This window comes from Nilaparvata lugens, chromosome X, assembly GCF_014356525.2.
Source record: "Nilaparvata lugens isolate BPH chromosome X, ASM1435652v1, whole genome shotgun sequence".
NCBI lineage: Eukaryota > Metazoa > Arthropoda > Insecta > Hemiptera > Delphacidae > Nilaparvata > Nilaparvata lugens.
This window is the reverse complement of record NC_052518.1, coordinates 4,250,647-4,270,461: the sequence shown is the minus strand read 5'-3', so window position 1 is coordinate 4,270,461 and position 19,815 is coordinate 4,250,647. Positions and strand designations below refer to the sequence as shown.

At 33.6% G+C, this 19,815-nt stretch overlaps 1 protein-coding gene across 3 annotated transcripts in view; it reads left to right on the top strand.

The window, feature by feature from the left end:
• The window catches only part of LOC111047424 (alpha-1,3-mannosyl-glycoprotein 2-beta-N-acetylglucosaminyltransferase-like), a 36,391-nt gene extending 25,041 nt beyond the window's left edge, over positions 1 to 11,350 (top strand). For all 3 annotated transcript variants that reach the window (XM_039442267.1, XM_039442268.1, XM_039442269.1), the window contains exons 10-11: positions 3,811 to 3,981; positions 8,596 to 11,350. In XM_039442267.1, coding sequence (XP_039298201.1) covers positions 3,811 to 3,981; positions 8,596 to 8,709 — 285 coding nt within the window. In that variant the 3' untranslated portion in view covers positions 8,710 to 11,350. The remainder of the gene's footprint in view (positions 1 to 3,810; positions 3,982 to 8,595) is intronic.
• Positions 11,351 to 19,815: the final 8,465 nt, after the last annotated feature.

The window sequence follows — 19,815 nt, the reverse complement described above, 5'->3', positions numbered from 1 at the left end:
TAAACTCAACTAACCTAAAACTCGATTCATAAATAATAGAAAACAGAACAGACGACGCAAACACAAGCGGTGTCTCCCTACTTGCATATTTAGCGCTTCCGTGAGCTATAAAAACAAAGTAAGGCCAAAAAGGCGAATCAGCTGATGAAAAACCTATAAAATACGTGAGCATTTGCTCCAGAGTTCTGGAGCATAAGGTAAAGCTTATTCATATAAAAATGAGCAAATGCTTATGCTTCTACCTAATGCTCATGAGCAAAACCTTATGCTCCATGCTCTTGCTCATGAGCATTTGCTCTGGTTTTATTCATATGGGCCATTAAGAATAGCATCAGCTGATGACAAGTGAAATGTGCGTATTCGTGGTGCATAAGTCTGTATGTACCTTTGGATGCCCAATTGAACCCTTTCTGAAATTTATAATGGAGACAAGATTCTACTTTCCAATAAATCTTTGGTAGTGACAACATTCAAAATGTTGCTGGAAGTGTTTCGCATGTAATGACAAAACAATGTAAGTCGACTTTTGTCTGCATGCTCGTTCAACCGTGGCAGCCTAACTAGTAGAATCACTGGTTCACTAGTAGAATCAGGGCCGTTTGCACAGTTCAGATTGCTAAACTCGATTAAGTTAATCTGAAAGTTTAAACTTGAATCGGTTTTCTCAGTGCATTTACTAATCCAGTTAGAGTTAAACTAGTTTAGCGTTAAGTTGGTAATAGAATGTCATCGTTTATAATATCAGGAAGGCTGATTTTTACAGGAAATTTGTTTACAAACTATCAGTAAATTGAGGTTATGTAGCTACTATTTTCTTGTTCAAAATCCACAGAGCCGTAAGCTGTACAGTAATAAAAGTGATAAGCAATAAAAAAATGATGAATGCTATATTACTATTAGATACAAACTTATATTTAGTAGGCACCAAAAAAATATCTTAGAATGTTTTTAAAAAAGTGATTTTGTTACGCTTAAATCTATTACGGTCTTCCTCGTTTATTAGAAATCTCTCGAAAGCAAAATATCTCAGTTATGTGTTATTAAAAATATGGTTCCTAATCAAACACCACTGTTGAAAATTGTCATATTTTCTATCAAGTGGTTTATATTATCAAATACTGGATTGGCAGTTGCTTTACTCAAGCAAAACCGTTAAGAAAATTCTCTATTATCCCAGAAATTTAAATCATTCGTTTTTGCCCAATTTTTCTCAGTTTTAAAATTTCTTTGCAGTCATCTTTATCAATTGCATTAAAAACTTCTATCAATTCCTCCATTATAATTATTTTTACATTCAAATAATAATGATTCACTATACCCTAATTTAATAATTATCGTCATTAAAAACAACCGTCAAAAAAATAATTCACTATCAGCTGTTTCCCCATCAAATCTTTACAGATGTCAAGTTGATCCAAATTATTTGGTTTAAACCTCCTGCTTTGGAGGTTTAAACTTTCCCAGAATTTAAACTCAATACAGAGTTTAAACTGATACTGTGCAAACGGAATTTTAGTTTAAACCAAAAAAAAATCCAGATTTGGTTTAAGCTTTAGCTTAAACTTACACTGTGTAAATGGCCCTTAGTGGTCGAGTAACTGGCATACTAACTCTACCGAGCTAACTCTACTCTACTTTCTTGGTCGAGTAACTGTTCACACTACAATTGAGAATAGGAGGTAAAGTGTGTTGTCTAGTGAACAGAACTAACCTTAAAATATCAATACTTTCTAATAAATTAACACTTGAACACTTTTTAATAAATAACAATACTTCTTGAACTTGATAGCCTACGACACAACTCTACTCTACTAGCCCCTGACTGTTTTCATTAGCATAGTAGTGGTAGAGTAGAGTGAGAAGCGGTGGTGGGGGAAGGAAAATGGTAGAGTACTATCCTATGGTGCTATCCCACTCTACTCTTCTGAAAACTAGTACTCTACTCTACCATGAACGTTTTCATTGGGAGAGTTCACAAGATAGTTAGTACTTGCCCAGAGAACTCTATCACTACTCTACTAATGAAAACCAGGCTCAAGTGATAGTTGTTCATTCTACAAAATAAAACCCACACTGAAAGTTGATTTTTGAATAAGGTATTTGTACGGGATATCTGTTCATTCTAGAAAATAAAAACTTATACACTATACTGGAAGATACAGCAAAGGTTACTTTACTTTTCGTTTATGTTAGTATTTCTCAACAATAATCATATAATTTGATTGTATGGGAGGGGATGTTGCGATATTTCTCCATAGTTGAAAGATTAAGACGTTGATGTTGGCAATACCATTATATTTGATGATTGTACCACTACACTGATTTTTGTTGTTGCCATGAGACCTGGTCCTGTAATTTAAATTGATTTTGATCAAATATAGTAGTGGTATTGACAACATCAAAGTTTTAAGGTAGATTTTCGTTTGTGCGTAAACTGCCGCAGTCGACGACGACAAGCATTGTTGACATTCATATTGTCCAAATGTTAAGTGTGCTAAAACAGCTGATCAAATAACTTTTCATTATTTGTGTTTATTATTCAAGAATCAAAACATTTCTAATGATATCAACATATTGCCATTTAAAAGTTTAAAAAAGTATAAACTCAACCTTCCCTATTAAAACATACTCGAACACTTAGACCAGTTATAGAATATACACGGCCTATTGTATATTCATACTGAAAGTCGATGAAGCCAACATCTACTGCCATATCTCCAAATCGAGACGTCAGCATCAGATAGAAAACTTTTCTGTAGAGTTTGTTTACATTGTTTTCCATAGCAGATTGTGTCTATTTCAGCGGGAGCGCAGCTGGAGTTTACCATTTTAATGAATAATAATTTACATCCTTCTGAAATAGACTCAATCTGAAAGTTTTCTATCCGATGATGACGTCACGATTTGGAGATATGGCAGTAGATGTTGGCTTCAGAGGCTAGACTTCCCAGCCAGTCTATTCTATAACTGGTCTAAGCTTGAACATAACAATCTTTTAGATTATTTAGACAAATTGAAATCTAGCCAATGTGAGATGCTCACCCTGTCCTGGTCGACGACGCACGACGGCATTTAAGCACAAACGAAAGCCCAGCTTTACTCCAACAATAATAATGTATTTATAATAGAATAGTTGAATTTTCTTCATTCAACACAGCAAATCAGAACATATGTAGTTGAATATCACTCAAACGTTTAACTCAGCGGATTACAATAAGTTATCCTCTCAATTGTTAGTCTGGGAACATGTGTAATCCAAGTAAAAGCCCCTTGGCAGGTTCCTGAAAACGTTAGCAATCTATAATAAAACACTGGAATATTGTCGAAATATTCACGAATTTATCAAAAAGTTTAGCAGAAAGTGTTTCTAATTTTAAAGTCCTTTCGTACTAATAAACCATAAATTAAAATAGATAGAAACCAACCTGGCTCACGCCGGTTTGAACTCAAATCATGTAATCTTTTAAAGGTCGAACAGACCTAAAATTCTATCTTCTGCCCCAGAATTCTAGTAAACTTATTTCAACATGGTGTCATCTTCAGCGTGACAATTCAAAAATGAAGATGGCACCATAGGTTTTGTAACGTGTTTGTAACTATTTAATGAATTTGTGATATATTTCGACAATATTCCAGTGTTTTCTTATGGATAAATATCACTATATCTCACCAAAAACAGTATCTGAAGGCTAGATACTGTTTTTTAGAAGAATCTGTCTGTTAGAAGCATTACAATAAGGAATTAGCCACGTAGGCAGACTATATGGCTGAAAACTTTTGAATGAGTGTTGTAAATTATGTGTTTTGCAGGATAACTACGATGTGGCGTTCGTGAAAGCGGTTTACGAGTGCCCAGTTGTGACTTATCAAGAGCTCAAATCCAATGCATACCCGGAATTGCGCGCTGTCAGACTCCCGTATTACACAAAAGAAAAATACAAGAGAACAGCCAAAATGCTTGGACTGATGGATGACTTCAGGGTAATTATTGGTTACATCTTTTTTAAAACTCATTTTCCAATGATTTTAATATTGTCTTCATGTTTTCTAAGTATATGAGTCGTTTTCATGGAACTTAGAAATCCTTGAATTGCAGAAATAAGCTGACAACATAATACCGGGTGTTTCAAAAAGTATTATCCAATTTCAAACAGTTATATTTATATTAAAAAATGGTTTTAAACAGTTGTATTTATTTTAAAAAATGGTCTTTCACAAACCAATTTTACATCAAATCACTCACAGAAGTATCATGTTTACGATGATTTATAATGAGTGTTCTATGTGTCAGTTATATTTATTTTTTTAAATGGTGTACACAAACCAATTTTACATAAACTTACTCACAGAAGTATCGAGTTTAAGATGATGTATTATAAGTGTTCTATGTGCCCTCCTTTTGAGGCTCGGAGGATATCTAGACGGTAGCCAAATTCATCCCAGACTGTTCGCAAGATATCTTCTCGGACTGTAGCTACTGTATCAGTTATCCTGGTTTTTAGCTCCTCAATATCAAGTGCTAAGGGAGGAACAACGTTAAAGATCGTGTTTATGTTCCTCCCTTAGCACTTGATATTGAGGAGCTAAAAACCAAGATAACTGATTCAGTAGCTACAGTACAAGAAGACATCTTGCGAACAGTCTGCGATGAATTTGGCTACTCGATAACTGATAGTTACTAGATAGTAAACTCGATACTTCTGTGAGCAATTTGATGTGAAATTAGTTTGTGTAGACCAATTTTTTAAAATAAATACAACTGTTTAAAATTGGGTCATTCTTTTTTAAACACCCGGTATAGTATTTTAAAAGTTACTTGAAATTTGAAAAATAAACGACCTATACCATAGGATATCAGATGCTGTTTTTAGTGATATTTATCTTCAATATAATAGAGGAAAGAATTGTCTTATACACGTACGGGATAGAAAATTCACGAATGACGCATGAACACGTCGGAACTACTGGACTGATTAACTTGAAATTTTACATATAGATTCTCAATTTACCGAGGATGGTTATAGGCCTATTTTCAATTCTTCACTGAAATTCATTTTATATCTATTTTATTTGGCCTATTTTATTTATTGAACTTCAACCCAATATAACCTATAAGTGTTTGTTCAATTATAGGATATGACTTGGGTTTCACGGCTAGGCAGAACATCCTTACAGCATCTCTCTGCCAAGAAAGTCATACACATAATAATAATAATAATAATAATAATTCGACTCTGGCGGAGCACGGTTTACCTGCTAGTCCATTATAAAACACTAGAATATATGTATGTGACTTTTTAATAAATTCGTGATATTTTTACTTTCCTTGCCCTACTACCATAGGTAAGGAAAGTATTGCTTTCCAAAAAAAATTAAGGTACCCAAATTTCAAGTTTTCTATACGTTTCAAGGTCCCCTGAGTCCAAAAACATGATTTTTGGGTGTTGGTCTGTGTGTGTGTGTGTGTGTGTGTGTGTGTGTGTGTGTGTGTGTGTGTGTGTGTGTGTGTGTGTATGTATGTATGTCTGTGAACACGATAACTCCATTCCTAATCAACCGATTGACTTGAAATTTTAAACCTAACGTCCTTATACCATGAGGACCCGACAATAAGAAATTCAATAAAATTCAATTCAAGATGGCGGAATAAATGGCGGATAATTACTAAAAAACCATGTTTTTCACGGTTTTCTCGAAAACGGCTCTAACGATTTTCTTCAAATTTATACCATGGATAGCTATTTATAAGCCCTATCAACTGACATGAGTCTCATTTCTGGGAAAATTGCAGGAGCTCCGTAATATTTTTGTGAAAAATGGCGGATAATCACTAAAAAACCATGTTATTCACGGTTTTCTCGAAAACGGCTCTAACGATTTTCTTCAAATTTATACCCTAGATAGCTATTTATAAGCCCTATCAACTGACTTGAGTCTAATTTCTGGGAAAATTGCAGGAGCTCCGTAATATTCTTGAGAAAAATGGCGAATAATCACTAAAAAAACCATGTTTTTCACGGTTTTCTCGAAAACGGCTCTAACGATTTTCTTCAAATTTTTACCATGGATAGCTATTCATAAGCCCTATCAACTGGCATAAAACTCATTCCTTGGAAAATTGCAGGAGCTCCGTAATATTCTTGAGAAAAATGGCGGATAATCGCAAAATAAAAACATGTTTTTCACGATTTTCTCAAAAATGACTTGACCGATTTTTTTCAAATTCATACCCTGTATAGTTATATATCAGCTCTATAAACTAGCATGAGTTTCCTTCCTGAGAAACTAACAGGGGGTCCACCCCATTCTTGAGAAATTTACTTTGTAACCTCCTTCTCGTGCTTGAGGTAGGTGGGTAGAGCAGTTTATTCAAAAGAACACACGTCGATATTTTATTCGTAGAACAGCTGTTTTGACAACTTTTGAAAAATCCTTAAATTTCATAATTCAAACAAAGGAAAATGTACTCTGAAAACAATAACAATAGTATAATCGTAGTTTTAATAAAATTATTAAGCCGCCAATCGGCATAATGTTATTCCCCTAGATTATCCTCGTTTAAGAATGAGGCTTATAGATCAATGAGCAAGGAAAGTAGTGTGAGTGTACCACACCAGATTTTTACTTTCCTTGCCCTATTACCATAGGTAAGGGAAGTATTGCTTTCCGAAAAAAATTAAGGTATCCCGAATTCCAAATGTCTATACGTTTCAAGGTCCCCTGAGTCCAAAAAAGTGTTTTTTGGGTATTGGTCTGTATGTGTATGAGTGTATGTGTGTCTGTGTACACGATATCTCATCTCCCAATTAACGGAATGACTTGAAATTTGGAACTTAAAGTCCTTACACTATAAGGATCCGACACGAACAATTTCGATCAAATGCAATTCAAGATGGCGGCTAAAATGGCGAAAATGTTGTCAAAAACAGGGTTTTTCGCGATTTTCTCGAAAACGGCTCCAACGATTTTGATCAAATTTATACCTTAAATAGTCATTGATAAGCTCTATCAACTGCCACAAGTCCCATATCTGTAAGATTTTCAGGAGCTCCGCCCCATCTATGCAAAGTTTGATTTTAGATTCCCAACTATCAGGCTTCAGATACAATTTGAACAAAAAAATTCAAGTGGAAAGGATTGAGCATGGAAATCTCTACAATTAATAAATGTTCAGTAACATTTTCACCTAAAATTGAAAATAAGCTTGAAATTCGAGAAAATGTGATTATTGAATTGCAAACTAATGGCAACTGTTGATTCTATTAAATCATTCACTATGAAGAGATAGCAGACCTCGTGTGTCTCCAGCGTTATTGTCCTCTCAGATGTTCCTCGTTTGCCTTGGAGCCGGTGGCGGTGGCACAGCGAGCAATCATCAAGACATGTCTCAGGCGAGACTATCGCTACCCATCTAATCTTGTTTACCAAGAGTTTCAAGTTTTTAATACTAGACAGCTTTGCATACGAGTTTTAATGAATTACATATATTTTACTACAATAAACACTTCATTTTCAATAATTTAGTTCATACTCATAATACAAGAAATCTAATTAACTTTGGTATTGCTCATCCCTGACTCCTACATAACTGCTCTAAAAGTAATAGTAAATACATCTGTCATAATATATTGTATAGAAACGTTCCCAATCATTTAAAACAATCGGAAAATTACAGTATTAACACCTACAAGCAACATTTGAGTAGATGGTTATTAGAAATTGGCAGGGATGCTGCAGAGCAACTGATTCAATCCGCCTTCTTATTCAGAACTTGATTTCATAGTGAATTTGCCATTTATAATGAGTAGTATAGCCTTTAAGCTACTATTTATATATTTGCCTGTCTGTATATACTAATAACCAGTATAGAATTTCATTGTGTGCAATTTATATTCTTGATTTGCTGATGAATGTTAGTAGATTCAATTACAATAGTTTTAATTATAATATGTACAAAACATGAGAACATAATATCAATCAACTTGAAAGAACTCACTCTCCACTCACAGACTCAAGTCTTTGTGGAGACTATTCACTGTTAAATGTGTAAATGAATTTTATAAATTTGTATTATGTTTTGTGAATAAAAAGCTATTTGATTTGATTTGAATAGTAGACTTGAGATGCGCGTGAACACAAGCGTCAGGTGATCAATTTTCATAACGGCAAGGAAAGTTGTGTGAGTCCGCCACACCAGATTTTTAGACAAGGTTGAAGTGTTTGACCATAGGATATGTTCTTGTGTTGTACTTTTCTCTATAAGGCTAGTTTCACATTCATTCGGTTCGTTTCTTTTTCGGCAAATTCTGATAAGTGTGAAACGGTAATTCGGTTTGAATTCGGTACCGAATAGAAACCGCATAGAACCGAACGCCCACTTGACTCTAATAAATTCCATCAGATTTCAATTCGTTGCTAGCGAGAGGCTACTGTCACACACTTTCGGTTCGGTTCGTTTCGTTTTCGGCGAATTCCGACATGTATGAAAGCCTCATTCGTTTTCGGTAACGAACCGAACCGAATGAAACCGAATGCGTGTGAAGCTAGCCTGATACTATTCAATTGAGTAATAATTGGTTGTGTTATTTGTTGTAGAGCGGCGTCCCACGCACAGGCTACAGAGGAGTGGTCAGTTTCTACTACAATGGCAGGAGAGTGTACTTGGCACCGAATGCCAACTGGAAAGGATACGACATAACATGGAGCTAACCTCCAGCCTACCTCTCCCAACCTAATTCCACTTCCTACTCGAAATAGGCCTCATTTACATCAGCTATGTGACTGAGCCACCTCATCTATTTTCACATTCCAGTTGATTGGAATGGATGAATCATCATCTCTATCATTCAATTCACTCTCACCAATTTCTAGACAAAGTTGATAGGTATCGAAATAGAATCCAGTTATATTGTGCAGTGTTATTTGTAAATTTACAATTGGTTATTGGACAGTAATTTGTAAATACTCAGAGATTATAATATATTGATAGGATTAGGTTGAATATGAATCTTCATGCACCAATTGGGACTTACTTTTGTGATTTAAATTTTGTTATAATTGAATTATTTTTCCCTTTAATATATTGCCTCTGTTGCATAATAATATAGTGATTTAAGTTTGTTTTAATTACTATTTTCTTAGCTTTCTATATATGTAACACTCACTAGCTTGTGATATTCCTGTATGCATTTATATTTATTTCAGTAGGCCTGAATATCAAATTCTGGAAAATAGGGAGCTAAATACTTATCCGATTCTATAATTTTACCATATCAAATCAAAAATCAAAATTATTTCCATTCAAAATACAGTTCTGAAACATTAATATAAATTTCTTTTTTTTGTAAAATTAGCATCCGCAAAGAAAGAATGTGAGCGAAAATATCGACTCGGCACTCTTATCCTCTTATATTTCCCAATGATAGAAATATCATTCTAAACATGGCCTATAAAAACTTTTCCATTCACGATTATAAAAACCAAAATACTATACTTGTTAATTTCTCTCACAATGATATTTGTTATAATTTTTAAGAAAGTTCTTGTCAAGATTATTATTTTTAAAATGTTCATCTGAGAGCTCTAGTATAGTCCTTCCCCTTTTGTCTGGATAGATAATAAGAATATTATGTAATACGTTTAAATAATTGAGCGTAAAAGATGTGTACTTTAAATTAAATGAGAAATTGAAATAATTGAGAGGAGCAAATTTGTGGCTAAGTTTCTGTTAATGTTGATCAGTATCCAGGCACATTTTCATTCAGTTAATCAGAACCTATATCTTCACTTATAGGCATTTAACTAGCCATTTTTCTTCCTACATTACTACGCGAGACAAAAATTTAAGAAGGTAGCTTGAAAATTGTTTCCCTGTGTTGCTCAAGGATAGTACACAAAAACATAATTTCCTCTTTTTTCATCAGTTCAAAGCTATCGAATAGATCATTTCTCCAGTCTCTCAATATAATTATTATCAGGCTTTGTAAGATATATTTAGTGTGAAGCATAGATGGCTTAAAAAAACAGGCCACTGTTTTCATATTTTTAGAATGAAACTTATTTAAAGTCCTTTATTGGTGCCACTGTCTATGAGGGTGGAATTTGAATTTCAGTTAGAACCGTTGATACTATTTCATCTCTCGGTATTAACATCACAAAACACGTTCATCATTTATAAATTTGATATTAAGGTTGCTATCTATGGGAAGTGGATTTAGTGTAATATGAGTTAGTATTTTTAAGAAAGTTCTTGTCGAGATATTATGTTTGAAATGTTCAACTATTAGAGAATAACTCATATTGCTCCAAGTATTAAAAATTATTTTGGTTAATTCTTCATAGATACTAACGAATTATTTATACCTGACAAGGTATGAGTTACCTTCTGACATTTTTGTTATGTAAGCGCATCAATCTTAATTCATCTGTATTAATAATAAATTATAAAATACTATAGATTATCTGAGTCTTAATGACCATGACTTAGATTCTGAAATAAAAGTAGGATTTTGGGGCTCTACGGGAATGGTGATTGCTTTAAATGATTCTATAATATAGTTATTTTCCAATTATGATCCCTTTGTAGACTGTTCATCTGTAACAACTGAAAATAACAAGAAATTCTTCCATTTTATTATATTAACGACAAGGTGATTTATCTATTAATGTTTGTTTCAAATCACTTGTCTGACTAGACAAAGTGTTTCTTTCAAGTCAGTTCCTGTATGTTAATATCAGTATTTTGAGCAACAGACTCAGCTTTTGTTTTCCTGGAAAGTTCAACATTTTGAAAAAAATAGTTTTCTCTTTTTAATTTTTCCAATTGACATTTATCTTCATAATTATTTGCAGTTGGAAACTAATTTTTATTTTTGTGTTTGTCTTCTTGTGTTGTTGTTTATTGAAAAGTGTAATATGGGTTGAAAGCACCATTAGTCTTTATGAAATTAGTTATGTAAGTAATAGAGTAGGATAAAAATTGAACTAATTATAATACTCGGCTGTGCTTTTAAATCATTTGTATGGAGATAGCTTGTGGTGAAGTGTCATAGACTGGATAAATGTTTCAACACACAGTGCTTCAATAATACCATTACCCATAAACAATGGGAATATTACAAATTAATAATTTATCAAAAATTGGTCCACTTTCAACAAAACCAAAGTAAAATACTTTATGTTCAAAAATAACAGAAATCCAATAATTAGCTCAGCTAGCGTTATTGTTAAGTAGTTATGTCGATGATGATGTTTGATTTAATTTATAAAAATTCACTACTAAGATGAAATTAATGTTCTGTGACCTGTTTGGAATATTATGTTGTAATAAATCTTCATTTTTGGAATCTTATTTTTTATTTTTATTTCAACCTCAAGAAAACAAATCATGTTAATTATAATTATTATTAAAAACGAAAAATCCAAAGTTAAATGCTGTAAACTTAGAAATAATTTCACATTTTAAATGCTAGTTAAATAATTTTTGTCGATTCTTCATCTATAGTGAGGTCCACGTTATAATGGCAGTGGATGAAAATAGGAGAACAACGTGCCGATTCTCTGTCTTAATTAATTATATTTCTACATTGTCAAAAACAGATTTGGCATCATTGCGGAGCTAGAAAAGGATAGAACTACCTGCTTTGTCGAATGATAGACAAGAATAGCAACACCAAAGTTAATCAAATACTGTCATTATAACGTGGACCTCACTATAGCTGTTAACCCTGTTGTCAATATTTGCAAAAGCAAAAGTCTACGGGGTGGTTTTTACAGCATTTATCTTTGGATTTTCGTTTAATAATTATTATTTATCGACTAGCAGGTAATCCGTGATCTGCAAGAATTTTTCCTCCACTTTGAGAGCAAAAATATCACTCATCTTCAAATGCTTATAAAATCAAGAATAGGAATGAATTTGGCCAATGTGATAACATAATATTGTTGCTCTCGTCAAGTACTATCATTCCTGAGAGTTTGAGCGATTTTAATTTTTACCCATTTTTGCAAAAATCCATTATGTTTTATTCATGGATTTCATGGAAAATTCAAATCTCCCAGATTTGGTTGATATTTGGGCTATGGATAGAGGTTGACCTAACAAGTATATGCTATAATATGAGTTATTTGCTACAATACAGAGTGATTTATCCACTGAAACATAATTATAATCTTCCCTTCACTCACAGGTCACAGAAATCACTCATCTTCAAATGCTTATAACTCAAGAATAGGAGGGAATTTCGTGAATGTGATGACATATTTTTGTTCCTCTCGTCAAGTAATATCATTTTCCTACAGATACCCTGAAAAGTGACCATTTGTGCACTGATTGCAGGCTGCAAAGAATCACTTTTCCGCACTAGTGCGCAAAGTGAGTACTTTGCGTACTCCAGATTTGCAGCATGACAACGCAAAATAGTTAGTAGGTAAAATGGAGCACCAGTGCAGCAAAATCAAAATTAAGTTGGTAACAGTGACTGCTGTGGCTGCTATAGTGAGCAGAGGTGCAACGAAGCACAACGCGCTAATTATTAAGTAGATATTATAACCAAGGACAACGACAGCACAGTGCCACCACAGCACACACCACACAGCCGCCCCCCGCCATTCAAACACTACTACATTATTCAGGCAATTTTACCCATAATTACCCACTTTTCATATTCAATGGTAACTGTAGGAAAAATGTAATGTGAAATACGTGCGCAAAGTTCGTTTGCTGCACTCAAGAAACCATTCCGCCCTCGCCTACGGCTCGGGCGTAAACGTTTCTTTCGATGCAGCAAACTGTCACTTTGCGCACTAGTTGCACAAATAACTATTTCCTACAGTTACGTTGAAAAGTGGCCATTGCTGCACTGATTACAGAACGCAAAGAATCACTTTTCCGCTCTAGTGCGGGAAAAATTTTTCTGCACTCCAGATTTGCAACATGGCAACGCAAAATACTTAGTAGGTTATATGGAGCAACAGTGCAGCAAAATCAAAATGAAGTTGGTAACAGTGACTGCTGTGGCTGCTATAGTGAGCAGAGGTGCAACCAAGCACAACGCGCTAATTATTATTCATTATATATTATAACCAAGGACAACGAGGACTTTAGGATTTTAGGATTAAGGTTTTTATCAATAATAAAATTACACAGAAAAACATTTGATGCATTTCAGGCAATTTTACCCATAATTACCCACTTTTCATATTCAATGGTAACTGTAGGAAAAACTTAATGTGAAATACGTGCGCAAAGTTCCTCTGCTGCACTCAAGAAGCCATTCCGCCATCGCCTACGGCTCGGGCGTAAACGTTTCTTTCGGTGCAGCAAACTGTCACTTTGCGCACTAGTTGCACAAATAACTATTCTGAGAGTGTGAGCAATTTTAATTTTTGGCCATTTTTACAAAAAATCCATTATAGATTTCATGAAAAATGCAAATCTCTCAGATTTGGTTGACATTCGGGCTATGGATAGAGGTTGACCTAACAAGTGTCGTGCTATAATATGAGACGTTTCACTATAATACAGGGTGAGTTAGGGTATTCACTGAAATGGTGTAACAATCTTCAGGCAGTGAGGTTGTTTCAGCTGGAATAGACTTCTTTTGTGTGTCTACTATTGCATTTAAGGCTGGCCACTAACGTAAGGACATGCATTATATACACAGGTCCTCATAACTTTTGTGTCATCGCAGCGAAAGACTTGAAGCAAAATGTTTTGAGATTAGGTTTTTGTTTCTCCTATTGGTTTTTCTTCGTTGCTCTGAGATTAAGGCTGTGCAAAGGCTAAAAATAAACTTTCTACTGATATTTTTAAAGTTTTTCGATTTGTATATCATCAAGCTATCAAAATGAAAAAGTTTTCTCAGGAAAACATTTTTTTCTGATCATTACTTTTTGAGTTATGAGCGCCTAAAGTTTAAATTTTTGGGACAGAACATTTCAAATTCGGAAGGAGGTAAATCCATGAGATTTAGAGGATAGATTCTTCATGGTATTGTTGATCTATTTAAACAAAAATTTTCTGAAAATATAAATTTTTAAGACAGGTAGTTATTCAATTTACTAAAAATGACTTTTAGTTGAGTTATTTTTGGTAAATTGAATAACTTTTTCAGAAATTGATATTTTCAGAAAATTTTTGTTTTACTAGATCAACAATACCATGAAGAATCCATCCTCTAAATCTCATGGATTTATATCTTACCGAATTTGAAATGTTCTGTCCCAAAAATTTAAACTGTAGGCGCTCATATCTCAAAAAGTAATGATCGGAAAAAAAATTTTCCTGCAAAAACTTTTTCATTTTGATAGTTTGATGATATAAAAATCGAAAAACTTTGAAAAATATCACGAGTAGAAAGTTTATTTTTAGCCTTTGCACAGCCTTAATTATTTCTCTATCATTATACTTTTGTAATTCACCAATGGTATATTTATTGTTATTGTTTGTTTATTTTATGTTAGAATAAGCCTCTCGCTGAGGCAAAGCATGTATGATGAAAATGTGTGTGTGTGTGTGTGTGCATGATAAACATGCATGTCATCCTACCGTTAGTGGCCAGCCCAAGAGTGCAGCATTATTTTTGGTGTCATAGTGCATTGACATTCCTTTAATAAACATTCATGTGAAGTGTTTTTATGACATTCCTTTGTCTACTACTTGCATCATGCTTTTGAATGATTATTGCTTGACTTACTTTGGTCCAGGGACTTACATCACCAGCAATAGCAGGGTCACCCTGGTCAAGCACTTGGCAAAAGGCTGCTGGCAGACACAAGCCCTCGCTTCACCAGCTGGCTGGTGAGTCTGGGTAGACGTCAGGTCAAGCAGGTGATTGCCCTGATATGGCCACTTCAGGAAACATCTCCACACAATTGGACTCAGAAATGAAAGCCAGATAAGTATGTCACCTGGTCATAGGGGACATATATATGAATCATATATTTATCTCATATTGGTCAGGATTTTAGAGTTTTTATTATTGAGAAAAATGGCGGATAATTACTAAAAAACCATGTTTTTCGCGGTTTTCTCGAAAACGGCTCTAACGATTTTCTTCAAATTCATACCATGGATAGCTATTTATAAGCCCTATCAACTGGAATGAGTCTCATTTCTGGGAAAATTTCAGGAGCTCCGTAATATTCTTGAGAAAAATGGCGGATAATGACTAAAAAACCATGTTATTCACGGTTTCCTCGAAAACGGCTCTAACGATTTTCTTCAAATTTATACCATGGATAGCTATTTATAAGCCCTATCAACTGGAATGAGTCTCATTTCTGGGAAAATTTCAGGAGCTCCGTAATATTCTTGAGAAAAATGGCGGATAATGACTAAAAAACCATGTTATTCACGGTTTCCTCGAAAACGGCTCTAACGATTTTCTTCAAATTTATACCATGGATAGCTATTTATAAGCCCTATCAACTGACATGAGTCTCATTTCTGGAAGAATTGCAGGAGCTCCGTAATATTCTTGAGAAAAATGGTGGATAGTTACTAAAAACCATGTTTTTCACGATTTTCTCAAAAATAACTTGACCGATTTTTTTCAAATTCATACCCTGTATAGTTATTTATCAGCTCTATCAACTGGCATGAGTCTCCTTTCTGGGAAACTAATGGGAGGTCCACCCCATCCTTGGACTTAGTAACCTCCTTCTCGTGCATGAGGTAGGTAGGTAGCGCAGTTCATAAAAATAACACATAGTCGAGATATTTCATCTGTAGAACAGCTGTTTTGACGACTTTAAAAAATGACGACTAAAAAAATCATCGAATTTCACAATTATTTACACAAAGGAAAAAGTACTCTGAAAACAATCATATATACACATATACAGAAGTCTGATTGTAGTTTCAAATATGAGCAAGGAAAGTTGTGTGAGTGTACCACACCAGATTTTTTTATTTGTTGTCAATATTAACGTTAGCTTCTCTCTGTTTTTAATAACAAACGTGCGCTTGTGCGATAGATAGAATAATATGTACTTGAGATGGCTTTCATGTTTGGCATTGGCTGAGTTTATATTAATACCCAAAATTTATCTTTTGAGGCAGAGTTCGTTCGTTAGGACTGTGAGTAAGTCCGGCTGATCCAGTGAAAAAGGCTAGACTTGTTTCGTTTTATAATACAGTTACTCTGTCACAGATCGGGCAGTTTAAAAATAATTATATTATTAAGGGAGACAGGTTCTGAGCCTATTCATTGGTTCAGTTAATTTTTGTTTTTATATACTAACTGTAAAATCGCGTTTCAGCCAAAGGGGAAAGCCATCTTCAAAAGGTAGGTGATTACTGGATAAGATATTGTTCTTAATTTTCATAACCACAAAGATTGAATCATCATTAGCAGCAAGCGAGTAGTTTCCCCATTAATTTCATTTCAATATTGTGTTTGTATATATATATATTTATATTTTACCTTTTTGGAATAGAAAAAAATGATATTTATCATATTCAACCATGTAAAACCGAAAGATACCAATTAATTAAAGTTCTAATTATTCTGTTCTTATTTTGTTATCATTTTTCATTCCCCCTTTTGCATATTTAGTAAAAGTGTCACCGCTTCCTTACAAGTAGGCTTTGTAATCAATCTGAAGAGACTGCTAAGCATATCATACTGGATTGCGAAAGACCTTGGAGCTAGAAGAAGGGAGGGCGATGTTTGGCTGCAAGCAACAGGTGAGGAATGGGATTTTAGTAAAGGGAAAAAATTCCTGGACCTTGTAAAGGATACAGGAGTTGGTTTGCCTAACTAACATACTTTTATTTTTTATTTTTATCAATATGAGAACTCATTAGTCCATTTTCTACTATCAATACATTAAATTTTGATGATTGTTTGCAAACTCAAGTTTCCTAACTTTTTAAAAAAAAGTAAAGTATGTTTTTATGAATTAAATTTTTGAAACAATTAGGATATATTTTTAAACATACTTTGGGACACACAGTAAGCTTCGGTTGACGTGTGAGGCTCTTTGAACCTTTGAATCCATCCCTTCAAAAACATAAACATACTTTGTATTGTCACCTGGTCATATGGGACATATTTTATATGAATCATATATTTATCTCATATTGATCAGGATTTTAGAGTTTTAATTTAGAAAAGTTTAATGAACACTTTTTTTCTTCTTCGATTTTTTGCAGCTTTTGAAGTAGTTCAATGTTGATTCACAAATAAATATATTGTCAATTGAGATTTTCTTTTCATAATAGTTGAATATTCATGTACGTCTTATTTTCAAGATGAGATTAAACTAAAGTGCAATGCATATTAATGTGTATAATATTGAAAGTTAGTTTCATATTTAATCAATGTTATTGTGCAGCATAGTTTCATTTTGAATTTGATTTGAATGTTTGTATTTTAGTTTGAGTAGCCTACCTTTCTATGTAATAGTATATTTCGCACCTAGAGCAGAAAATGAGATTTTTCCAGCTCGAAATCGGTTTTCAAGTCCGAGGCCGTAGGCCGAGGACTAGAAAAGATTGAGAGCTGGAAAAACATTTTTGCCCGTGGTGCGAACGATATTTTTCGCCACACTACAGGTATTGCTGACAAAATAAATAAAGAATACAAAATAAAGAATACTCGTTAAGCTATCGTACCTATCTCTTGATTTCAGTGGTAGAAGATTTGCAGTCAGGATTTCAGATTCTTTTAAAATTTCACTTGGAATACCACAGTCATCTTCAAGCATTTTTGAAAATTCGGAATGCACTAATCAACAATAAATAATTGAATAAAACTGGTTGCGAAGCGAATTAGTTTGATTCGAAACTGGAACTAAAATCATGGCGACTTCAGCTTATTATGAAAGTGGACACTCGCCCGATCTAGCGGATGACTTATTAATAATAATTAGCGCGTTGTTTCCAGCCATAAGCGGCTGGAAAGAGACAACTTTCTGGCCTAGACCGGAAAAGAAACCCTTTTCTGACGTCGTCTGCAAACAAGGTCTTTCAGATCTACGTAGGGACTGGAAAACAGCTGCTTTCTGTGCAGTGTGGCGAAAATGTTTGATTTCAATGTATAGTAGCATTATCAAGTCAATCAGGCACACGTTTGTTTCCGGTGTATATTATTTTGTTTAATTTTTTTTTGTTCCCCTCTTGACTACAGACTCAGGGACGAGTCTTTCAGCGGGATGGGTGATGTGTCACCTGGTCATATGGGACATATATATATATATATATGAATCATATATTTATCTCATATTGATCAGGATTTTACAGTTTTAATTTAGAAAAGTTTAATGAACAGTGTTTTTGTCTTTGAACAATTTTTGTCATCGACAGAAAGATTGTTTATTTCATTTGTTGTCAAAATTAATGTAGCTTCTCTTTTTGTTTTTAATAACAAACGTGCCGCTTGTGCAACTGATAAAAATATGTATTTGAAATGGCTTCCATGTTTGGCATTGACTGAGTTATGTGAATACCCAAAATTTTACTTTTGGTTGTGTGTGTGAGCTCGTTCGATAGGACTGTGAGTAAAGTCCGGTTGTTCTGGTGAAGGGGATAGATTTTGCTCTTGTTTTATAAATACAGTTTTCCTGTCGCAGTTCGGGCAGTTTAAAGAGAATTGTATTATTGAATAGGACGGGATCTGAACCCATTTCATATTAGATCAGTTATTTTGATTTTTTAATTAATAATTAACGCCGCGAAATACCAGAGGATGCCAAAGTGGGAAGCCATTTTCAAAAAGGTAGGTGACTACTGAGTCATTGTTCTTAAATTTTTCATAACCACATCAATTGAATCCTCACTAGCAGCAAAGCGAGTAGCCCCTGAAATATTCATCTGATTATTATTATTTCGTAATTTCTAATTATAATTCTAATTTTGTAATAAATAATTTATTGTTTTGTTTTAAATATCAAAAACCTGTACGATCTTTTCTTGTTTTTCATTTTCCCACCCTTACATATTCGGTGAAGGCACATCTTGCTTACATATTTGGTGGAGGCTTCTCCCGCCGTCCATATATTGCTTACAGTAAGTTCTGCTAGATGTGTCAAGTCTCTTTTTCATTTCTCTCTTTTATATTATTCTGTCACCGGTACTCCTTTCTTATATTTTATAAAATCCTTGTTTTATTTCCAGCTGTACTATATACGTTACCACTTTGTTTTGCGTTTATGTATTGATCACTTGCTGCTTTGTATTTTTTTTTTTATTCTACCTTATTATTACATTTTGAGTAACTATATTCTCATACATATATTATTTGATCATGTTTTTATTCTTATATTTTTAAGCTTGTTGCTGTTGAATTAGTGTTTCTCCTATAGTACCTATTAACAATTTGGTTATTATGTAATTTGGAATGTTTTTTCGATATCACTCAAATAGGTAGCTAATATAGCGATTAAATAGATGTATACTGTTTTTATTGAAATTGTATTTTGAAATAAATAAATTGAAAAAGTATTGTTTTACATTTTTGAACTTGTTTTGTTAGCTTATATTGCATGTTTATCAAGTAACTTTTAAAATATTATAATATCATTTCACTATCAATTTTGATTGTTATTGCGTTGCTTTATTAAATTTGTGCTGTTAGATTATTTTGAATGTATAGCACTTTTATAATTATTATTGTCTTTTTATAAGGGTAGTAAGTCAATACTTAGTTCTATTGTGTTCTAAGTTTTATAAATTTTCATCTACTATTGTTGTATTTTATTTATTGTTTTTCTGTGAAAAAACACTTTCTATTCTATTCTTGTATTCTTTCACATAACTGTAACCTACTTGAGTTGGAAATTGTTGTAACTGTAGGAAATCGAATAAATAAA